An 11,349-nucleotide genomic window follows, 5' to 3' on the forward strand; every position below is an offset into this window, starting at 1 on the left:
GATAGCAAAACTCCCACTTCTGATCGCAGACGAGTCGACCAAACCCACAAGCCGACATGTAGCCGCCGACCGTAGCAACAGTGGGAGAAACAAAGACGCACGCACCCTGTAGCGGCCCGCCCAACTATAAAGTGGAGAGCACCGGAGTTGAGCCTTTTTTTCATTCAATGTCATCAATAGAAAGAGAAAAAGGCAGGAAGAGACAATAAAGCCGAAAATGAGGTCGATCATTTTAATTTATCGTGCGATTAGTTGATTTATTATCTCGACAGGCCTAGGTCATATTGCTTTTTATCTTGCCGTGTTTGTTTGGATGTCCAAAAACATGTTAGATGGGTTCAAGCATGAGGACATAAAACACATTTTGTGGAACATCAAGCTCTGTCACAGTTTTTGAATATGTGTACTGTTTATGAATGAAGGGTGGAGATTCCACTGTGTTCTCCTCCATTAGGGAGGAGTAGATCACTATGCTGTGAGTAGACTGTCTTGGTTTTTTCCTTCTATTCTGGAGGATCTACTAACCATTGGGAGAGAAGTACAGTGGCGTATGAGCGGCTCCAAGTAGTCAAATAGGTATTAAAGCAATTAATCAGAAAATAATTAAATTGGAGTTGCTCCAAACTTTCAGCATGCTGTAGTGATTGATCCGCAATCTTTACAGGCAAAGCGCGGGAAGCAGGACTTTATCATTTTTTATTCATACTTAACTGATAAACAAGCCTCCGGCCACTAGGTGGCAGCAATATTGCCGGAAGTAAGTTGTCAAATTAAAAAGCTCCGATATGTAATGTGACCCTCTCAGCAAGCCTGGTTCTTTCTATTAAATAAAAAATTGTTTAAACAATCGTTTCAAAGTCCTGGGAGTGAAAACTTCCTTATGATTTGCCAAAACTTATAGTATTTACTCATTTGTTAAACCAATACCAACTATAACCTTACATTAACCAATTTAGCGCAGAATGGTGAAAGTGAAAAGTCTTTTTATTGTTATGCAATCATCTCTTCTCATCTGAAAAGCTGAAATATAAGCAAGATTGCAGCTAATTTTTCTACAATAAATGTTAAAAACTATATGCCTTGTGAAAAACTAAACTGAAGAAGCTGACGAGTAACCAATGCTTACAGTTGTAAAAAGTTTTATTGTATTAAATCTGAAAATGCACATCCCAGTGAATGATTTGCACTTTTTCTCTTTAAAACTGAGTAGTCTTGATTAAATTTACTGATTCATTTATAAACTGATTTTAGACATTATTGAGACAATAAAACGGCAGTTTTTCTAATAAGTTCATCTGATGCTGGAGCCAGTAGATTGCACAGATAAATTATTAAATATGAACAGATTCGAAATAGTATTTCAAATCTGGGGAGGGAAGGGCACTAGGGGGGCATGAAAAAAAATTATGGTTCCTTTGGGGGGCATGACAAAAAATAATTGAGAAATGTTATTGGGCCTATTCCACAACATGTGTTTAAATCCAAAGACAATTATTAATGGATATAAACTACAGGAATAGAACAATATAACCTATTCTACTCTTCATTAAATATGGAGAATGTACCACACCCGGAGAATTTGGAGAAGCAGAGCACCAGAGATAATTAAACAGAGATGCAGAAGATTAATAAGAGAACTTACAAAGATAGACAATATAGACAATTTCTCAAAAATGTGATATATTTTTAGTCTATGAAAGGTCAAACTGGATACTTTTGGTAGCATTGTATTTAAAGGGATGTGCATAAGACTGATGCAATACTTGTTATGAACACAAAGGATTCTTCATGAATGCTTAGGACTTTTGTCATTAAGTTTCATTCAGGAAATAATGACACTTTCAGTGCAAAGTTCACACCAAATGTTTTGACCATCAGTCACAGCTACATAGTCAAAAAACATAATCTTCTCAATGAAGCATGGCAGAGGCAATATCATTGTGCATTTCTTCAGAAATTCTAGAAAAAAATAAAATCTCCACAGGGAAGAAATGATGAATTAAGAAAAACTCAAACATTTTTTTAGTTGTTCCAACATCACCCTTTAAAAATGAAATACAATGAAAGAAAGGTTCAGGAGATCCACGTGAAATTGGTCAGATCAACTGACTTAAAAATTACTGAGCTGCTGAATATTTGTCTGTCTTTATTAATGTTAGACAAAAAATAACAAAACAAAATTCAGAATTACTGTTTGAAATAATGTTTTCTGGCTATCTTGGTTGTTTGTGGTTTGTGGTCTTTAGCAGGATGTGAATCATTGGAAGTCGAAATTGGAAATAAAAGAAGAAAGCACCCATTAAAACGGAATTAGGTTTTAATAGGGAATTGAAATTTGAGAATGTTGTTGATCAGTTAAATAACATTGAGGGGAAAAAGAAGATTTTTTGTTTTTTTAAATAATACTGGGATCATTATGAGAATTTGAGGTATAGATATTAGGATCCAGTAGATGGCAGTAGTGCAACAATAATGGATGCAAGCTGCTGTTGAAATCTAAAGAAGAAGAAGAAGAAGAAGAAGAAGGCGCCTATTTTCATTTAGCACATGCTAGTAGCAACACGAAGGATCAGCACTTTTACTGTTAGTTACTGTTTGGAAACTACTGTAATCAGTTCAGTTAAATCTAAACTTGGCAACTTTTTCTTTTTCTACCGTAATAAATGTGATATTCAATTGATCAGTTATGACTAAAATTTTGGRTGTCCGCCCCCCTCTGCTGCTGCTGCATCGCTGTGGAAAACCTGGAGCGGCAGAGATATCTGTGGTTTATAGTCCAGAAGATACAGTATTTATTTCATAAATAGTGTTATTATTTATTTCCTGGATTTTTTCTGTGAAGAACCTAGAGAATGTTATTTGGTTGTGCTTTCTGGAAAACAATACATTTTTACATCTAGGCACTCCTTCAATCGTCACACTTTTCTGTTACAAACTGACTCTGGCTCCCAGCAGAGAAGGGAAAAGTTATGTGGCCCTCACAGGAAAAAGTTTAGGACCCCTGGTTTACATGGTTGGAGAAAAAACAGGAAACTTGTCTTTTCCAAGCCTCATTGTCAGTCTGAATGTTTTGCTGTCAACAGTATTTTTCTCTGTACTTGAACTTGCCAGGAGAAAAACATGCATATTGCTCCAGACTTTCTAACGCAGGCCAACATGTGAGATTAAACCAAACCAAAAATGACTAAAACTCTGAACATAGATTACCTAAACTACATGTCTGTTCCCCATTAGAGAGAAGGACCAAAATGATTTTCAAAAGCTCAAAATTTTGTTGTTACTTTGACGCCCAAGGTTCAGACAGACAGTCACAATGGTGGGATTTCCATGCCATCTTTTACCATATCAGAGCAGAAAAGAAAAGTCACTGAGCACGGGCTTTCACAATGTAACGGCACACGGCAAATTTTCCATTGGCTGCACTTTATTACGGTCACTAAACCTCTTAGAGTGGCTTCAAGATCTGTCAGCTGTGGTACTCATGACCTCCAATTATGTCTGCAGCCACTCCAAGAACATGTTTTATTGGAGAGTCTCAATTCTGGGACAGATTGCTCTGTGTTTCTCTTGCTCGTTTTTTAAACAGTCTAAGCAAACATGCAGGAGTGAGGTTTTGTGTGCCTTAGGACACTTTGATTTGCAGTTCACCAGTGACTCGGCAAATCCTTTCTGTTTGTCTTTGCCATATAGGCAAACTGAGACCTAAAAGACGCCTCCAATAAATCTGAACTGCACTCAAGTTTTTTGAAACTCCATCTGCCCTCTGCCAGAGTGCTGGGGTGTGTAGAAAGGTTGAGAGTCATGGAACTTACAGAAAGTTGAACACAAAACAGATTCATTAAGACTTTGAAGACTGTTGTAATAAACTCAATAGAATATGTTTTTGAGTGTTTGTTTCTGACATGCTGAATATCCACTTGTGGTCCAAATCTTGACTGATGGTGACTCATTCTGATCCTTCTAGTGATGGGAGTGGGGTAAGTGTCATGAGTTGTTGTGTTGACATAGTGAGGATGGACACAGTGGACCCAGGTAGTTAAGTAAATGATGGTTTTAATTAGAGGTGTGCTGATCGATCGGCCTATTTTCATGAAATAGTATATGATTGGTGATCGCCGATCACTGTCTTGTTGTCGATCACCAAAACCAATTACCTGCATCTAATTTCGCAGCCTGTATGTTCAGCTTCATTCCTCTTTCCTTCACACTGTGCAAACGCACAGCAACAAATCCTAAGTGATGTGGTAAGGAACTGTAACGCTTTGAGAATGAATGGGGAAGTTTGCGTGTTCCGCGGAAGAAATGCCTCGGGGGGTGAATCACGTCAAAATACATCAACACAACGAATCTAATATGATGTTTAAAAAACGAACATTTGGCGGAGTTTGGCTACACCGAGGCTCACTGCAGGCAAAAAGGGACATCCGGAGTGATCAAACAGCAGGTGAAGCAGCGCACAGCTAATATCAATCAATCAAATTTTATTTGTATAGCACATTTCAGCAGCATTGATATAGCCAGGTTTATTTGATTCATGTATAATTTATGGTACTGACAACAGTAACAAATGGCTGTAAAAACTACATCATGAAAATACGGTAAAGTGGCTGGGTTTTGAAAATACAGCTTTTTACTGTTTTTCTTTCTTTGTCTTCTAGCAACCCTTTGATTTCTGGAGAAGTTCAGGACTGAGACCAACTCAGAACTCATCCATGTTGGTTTTGTTTGGCTGTTCACTAAGTCTTAAACTTGTCCAAATGTTTAAGATGTACTGTTGGGGTTCCAATAAAGTTTTGAAAAATATGTAACTTTAACATTTGACACTGCTGGATACCTTCCTTCCTTCAWAGGAATAAAACGACAGACATTTAGAATTTTGACTGCAAGTTTTACATGAAAAGCTGGTAAAACATTGTTTTTATGACTGACATGCAGTTTGCTTGGAAACTTTGATGTTTGGGAACTTTTGTTTTAGTAAAGATTATTTAATTCATTGTATTCAATGTAATGGTACCATGAGGGTAAATGTATCAGATCTTAAAACTCTGTTGTTTTTAGATCAGAGTTTTTTCACTTTGGTTGCAATACTTTGACTTCTATGTAACAAGCAAATGTTGCTGTTGCAAAACACTATTTTGTTTCTCTTCAGTTTGTCAGACTTAAATTGACAATAAAATAAAGCAATTTTTCAATATATATATATATATATATTTGTTTTAATTAGATAAAACATTTTTTGAGAGTTTATTAAATTAAGTTTCAAGTTCACATTTAAACTTTTAAAAGCTAGCAAAGTATGCAGTTTCATGAACTACTGTAAAATGACAACTTACTGTAATTTTACTACAGGACTACTGTGATTTTATTATGATAGAAATGTGATGGAATCACAGTAACCATGTTGCATAATTACTGTACTATTTGATTAGTGTACACTAACACTAATCAAATTACAATAAGATAGTAATAAAAATTACAGTAAACCGGCAATAATGATTATCAATGCTTAACAAAGTCCAGACAGCACAGGTGGACAATAAAGCAAGGCCATCACCATATTGCTCCCTATTGCTAGAGGATGTCTTGATTTCAGTCTTTCTTCATGTTAGTGGACAGTTCTTGCTGAGTTGATTTCTCTTGCCTTTTCTTCTCTACCAAAGGAACTTTTCTCTGACTTAACACGGAGTAAAAAAATGATTTCTGAAATGGAAATTTGTGTCTACTGAAAGGTATGTCCAAGTACTGGGCTCCTTTGGCAAGAATTACTGCATCGATGCAGCTGTTCAAGTCCAATGGTACCATGGTCATTGACAAGGTACCAAGTCCTGCTGGAAAATGAATTGTCATAACCGACTTGTCTGCAGAAGAAAGCATGAGATTCTTTCTTCTGCAGATAAGAGGTGCTTTCTTTTATCTGTGCTGACAGTGGACTAGTTATAACCAGGGGTGACAGTAAGGGGGTACAGCAGGGTACTGCGTACCCCTAAGGATTTAGTGGGGGTTCGCAGTACCTGCAAGAGAGGAGCGGCTGTCTGCTGTAAAGAATCAATGGGTTCACTATGCAGTCCTGAGTTCACCCACTAATCAGCCGTGACTGATTAGTTTCTCAAGAACAATCTAAAACACGACTTAATCAGTTAATAAATATCTTTTTTTCTCATTTCATATCGTTTCTGAACTGTTCGTGCTTTGCTAGAGCAGGGCTGCAACACGTCGATCGCGAAGGTTTTGAGTTGATCTCGGCATTAAGTGACAAACTGAACGTCGCCAGGAGGCTGAGAGCAGCAGGTCCTCCTCTGACTGGCTTAAAACGTTCATAACTTTATTAAAGAACAACAAAAAAATCAACAAAACGTGTTCAGATTAATGACCCAACGACAATAATAATCTCAGTGATTATTGTTTCAMCAAGGTGTTGCGCAATTCTATGTGTTTCAGTTCCRTTACCAAAATAGCAGATCAGGATTTTAAAATGAACTAATCAACCACAGCTGTGTTCAGGGAGGCTTATTAATGRTCGCAAAAATAAATATCAAGACTGAAAACCTAATGTTGTAACGGACTGAATGTTATGTTTTTAACATAATCTCTGGTCGGCTTGTGGAGCGCAGGAGGTTGCCATGGCAACGGAAGTGCTTAAAKGACAGAGAGAGACGGAGAGTAAAAGGGTGCRARTSGTTTAGAGTTGATCACCTGTTCGGGTTGTTTTACCTTTTTTTACGTTTGTCTTGGTGCATCACAGCCGCTGTAGTTTGTGAACGTTCAATAAACGATAAACTTGGACTAATTACCTCGTTCTTTGTGAGTATAAGTCATTTACAACAAACATCAAACACGGTTTGATGTTAAATACTTGTGTTTCAATAAGTATTTAACAAACGAATGGCTTCTACTGTGATAATTATGTGAAATTAAATTAATTGTCAAATATAAAAAAAATAATTTGCTGTCTGGCTCCGAGAAGCTTGTCCTTTATTAAACAATTTTGATTTTTGCCTCTTATTTAGTGGAAATATTAATGTTGATGAGATGTTCTCCAAAATAATAACCTTTTTCAACCTTTATTGCTCCACTGTTGAAAATGAGGCTCTAACATTCACAAATGACATTGAAATAAAATCCAGTCCAACATCTGGTTTGAGGTGATTCCTCTGGAACCTGTTGGAGGAAAAATATCCCAACTTCAGAAGATGAGCTTTAACCTAACAGAGCTCTGTGGTTCCTCCTGTCAGTATGAGAGTCAGGGTGAGGAGGCGCCATGTTAGGAAGAGAAGTGGAAGCTGCAGGATCTTCAGAACAAACAGGTCATGATGCTGGGCTACTGATTATCTCTGTCTGGATACAGGATCAATAGAACCAGTTTAAAAGCTAAAATKAATGGTTATATGCCAGACATGGAAAACTGGGATGACTCCATGCCATGATGTTCAGGATTTAGGTGTCAACATTGCAGCCAGTGGGCCGAGGGAGGAAATACAGCTTTATTTTGTAACAATTTAAGAGCTACCCAGCTTTTATTGCTTCGCACACAAAGAAGTTATATATATTTTTTATTTTTATTTTTTTTGTCATAATACCCCCAAGAATTTAAAACTACTTTCACCCCTGGTTATAACCCAGTGGACCATCCCCAGGATACATATAAGAATCGGACAGCAGCTGCAGTCTTCTTCTTGTGACTCTCGTATGAAACTCCTAAGTGGGCTTTGCCTCACAATCTCTTGAAGGACATAGTTTTCCCTGATGTTTGTCTGCCTTTTTCTGCTCTACTTTTACTCTGCTCAACATTGCACTTGGACATAACCACTGAGTGAACAACTAGCTTCTTTGGAAACAATTTTTTACTTGAATTAAAAATAAATGATACATTATTTTTGAAGCACCAGCGTCTGATCTCTAAGGAAAGATTTCAGAGCAAAACCCAAAGAAAAGAAAGATGTACATGATATCATGAGCCATGTATATCCAAAAATAATGTTTGATCCATCATGTATGTCTGATAGCTTTCTTCCATCTTTCTCCTTTGTATGGACTACAGGTTGGTGAAGGACGCCCCCTGGGATGAAGTTCCTTTGGCACACTCACTGGTTGGATTTGCCACGGCCTACGACTTCCTGTATGAGTACTTGAACAAAGGCCAACAGGAGCACTTCCTACAGGTGATAGGCAATGCATCTCGCTTGATGTACGAGAAGTCCTATGTACGTGGCTGGGGGTTCCAGTACCTGCACAATCATCAGCCCACAAACTGTGTGGCTCTGCTCACCGGAAGCCTGGTCTACATGACCCAAGGTGGGTGCCCACCCTGAGGGGTTCCCTGCCCTTTTCTAGTCAGACCACAGCATCTTCCTGAGATCAAGTCACAGGTTTATGCTTCAGCCCACAATTCTCCTTAGGTGTTTCAACCAGTCCTGGATCAGTTTACTAGGGTGTTTTTGATCATGCCACAGAGTTCAGTTCTGCTTCGGCTTATGTTTTATTTTTCATAAGTTCTCATGTTTTCCTCAAGCTCAAGTATTAATGAATACTATAATATCACAATTATGGACAGGTCCCTAACCATCACGTTTACATCTCCATGCTTCTAACAGCTGGTACCAGGTTCTATCTTCTGGAATAGCGAGTTTATCTTATGCCCAAGACGTCCTCTGGACCTCAAAACCTACAGGAATTAATCAAAACAATGGAAAGGTTTGAAGGAAAAACAAAAAAATAAATAAGATTCTCCTCCAATGTTCTTTTTTTGATAGAAAAATATAAGTCTTCTTTTGAGTCGTTTTACCACAACACAAAAACACTTTTTGGTCTTCTTTTTTCTTACTATAGAATAGAATATGCAAGGGTAAATTGCTTATCTGTTGAGAAACTACACCCATCCAAAGGGCCAACTATTAGTAAGTGTTAGTAAGCATTAATACAACAATTCTCTTGTATAACATCTATAATACGTGTGAAACTAAAAGTACCGTAATTTTTGGACTATAAACCGCTAATTTGGACCACGCTTTGAACCATGCGGCTTATAGCACGGAGCGGCTTTTCTGTGGATTTTTCTTCAACCTCCAGAGGGCTCTGTAGGAAGTAAATTATTGGAAGTCAACACAATTAATATAATTACATTACTAAATCAGAATACCACAACGTCTTTATTATTTACTATTAATGCTGGCATTACTGGCATTATAAAACAACAAGAAATAAAGAGACCTGGAAAACAACATGATCAACTATAACAAAAAGGCCATTCGCAGTGTATACGAGATTTAATTGAGCAAAAGTCAATAACAAACAAATGAATTYGGTTCAGAAGAATAACAACCCAGGTTGTTACAACCAGGGTTGTTAAACAGAAAAACAAAAATTCCTTTTTTTGTTTTTACAGTGCCATATATATTATTGAGACTTTTTGTTATAGTCTTGTATATAAAAAAAATAAGATGAAACTATTTAATCTATCAACGAGGAAATTTTCCTTTGACTAAAACGATAAATCGTATTCATGAATCACATCATTACACGGCCCATCTGTGGTGACGATACAAACAAATGGATCCTGCAGAAACTTTATGTGTCCTACAATGATGGCATGAGGCTCCTACTCAAAGTACCTAGATGGAGCAGTGCTGGCCATGTGTTTGTACATGATGCTGTTCCCACATGTGTAGATTATATATGTCATGCAATAATATAATTGCAATTTTAGTAAATCCTGCTTTTAGTTCTGTGAGATTCTCTTCAAGATTATGGAATCATTGGCGTCATCATTTATTTGTGACTCAGTGAATAATATGTCATGTTTATTTTAATTTTCTTTTATTTTGCTTGTTTTTACCTTTTTTCTACGGACCATTTTAGTGTCTGGAATAAACATATGATTGATTGATATGATTGATTATCAATAATTTGTGAACAGAGCAAAATACTTAGCATGCTATAGGTAAATATTATTTAGTTTGGTTAAGAATAATTTTTGCACTGTCAATAAATGACTTCTAATAGATGTTCTTATTACCAGAGGAAACAGTAACACCTTCATGAGCTCAGAGGTTAAAACTGATGAATAATGAGGATGGATGATCTCTGCTGAAATATTCCTGCCATCTTCCATGTTGTTTCAGTAAACCGTTGAGACTGAGATGTTTTTGGTTTCACCACCAGCTGTTATACCTGCCATTCAAACTATTCTTAAAAGATTGTCTGTTAGTCTGCAGCTCATGTGACCAAACCAGCCGAGGAGATAAAAAGTTAAAACTCAAGTTAAAATGTTAAGGTTGAACATTTTAACTCAACAACCTGTACCTAACTAGAGGCTGTACACAACCTCAGGTTGGGTAACCCCAAAGTCTTCCTAAAAGGTAGAGTCTTTGAGAACAGTTCTTAAATATACAGTCAGTGTTTTCAGCAAAGTTGAGCTGACTGTCCAGGAATGACTCGAGGTATTTAATATTTTCCACAGTTTCAACAGGTTGGCCATCTAGTGAAAGTGGAATCACTTTCAGTTCTTGTTTATCACATTTAATTAGCTCTACTTTCTTAAGAAAATGAAAAGGTATGTTCTTTTGTGAAAGAATTATCTTTTACGGTGCCAATGATGCCGAAATTAATAGTAAATAAAGCCTTTGTGGTATTCTGATTTCGTAATGTAATTATATTGGTTGTGTTACCACCCCCACGCCACTAGAGGCAGTAGCAGGTCCGAAAAGATGCGACTAAGGAGCAGATTTAGAAGTACAAAGAAAGCTACAGAATTTGTTAAACACTGTGAGCTGCGCTGAAGTAAATAAAAGAAAGAAGTTCAAATACATTCTGAGAATGAAACTCCTTCCTAAAGGTGAAAATATATCACAAAAGAAAATAAAAACAGAAGTATAGGAAATAGCGCCCCCTTTACTTCCGGATTCCAATGGTCCATTTCCAAATAAGGTAAGAGACTGACAGTGGTCCGTCCCGCCCCTTCCTGTTTGCTGCTTCGAGGTAATTCTCAAAGAAAGCGCTAATTTTCATTTTAGAAAAACACATGCTAGCAGCAGGCAGGGGTGGAGCCAGAGGGGRACCGGGGGAGCCAGTGGCCTCCCTGTCATCTGATTGGCCCCCCTASTGGCCCCCCCAGACGATTGACATGTAACAGCACCAGGTCATTCCTGTACATTATTTGGAATCATTCTAAGCCAACCTAATATGTAAAGAAGGAAAACAATAATAAATATATSAAAAGAAAATGTATAAAACTTTATATAAGTCCATGTGACATAAATAAATAGATTTATACCAGCCTCCATATAAACAAGCTGATATTCTTCTCCTGGGTGTTTCAGTTGCTGCGCTGTGGTGCAACTCAAAGGCTAAAGC

The 11,349-nt window shown here is 37.3% G+C and overlaps 1 protein-coding gene across 2 annotated transcripts in view; it reads left to right on the forward strand.

The window, feature by feature from the left end:
• Positions 1–11,349, forward strand: part of dse (dermatan sulfate epimerase) — a 55,209-nt gene that overhangs the window by 11,919 nt on the left and 31,941 nt on the right. For both annotated transcript variants that reach the window (XM_008398588.2, XM_008398589.2), the window contains one exon: positions 8,039–8,292. In XM_008398588.2, coding sequence (XP_008396810.1) covers positions 8,039–8,292 — 254 coding nt within the window. The remainder of the gene's footprint in view (positions 1–8,038; positions 8,293–11,349) is intronic.

The sequence above is a fragment of the Poecilia reticulata genome, linkage group LG21 (assembly GCF_000633615.1).
Source record: "Poecilia reticulata strain Guanapo linkage group LG21, Guppy_female_1.0+MT, whole genome shotgun sequence".
Taxonomy (NCBI): domain Eukaryota; kingdom Metazoa; phylum Chordata; class Actinopteri; order Cyprinodontiformes; family Poeciliidae; genus Poecilia; species Poecilia reticulata.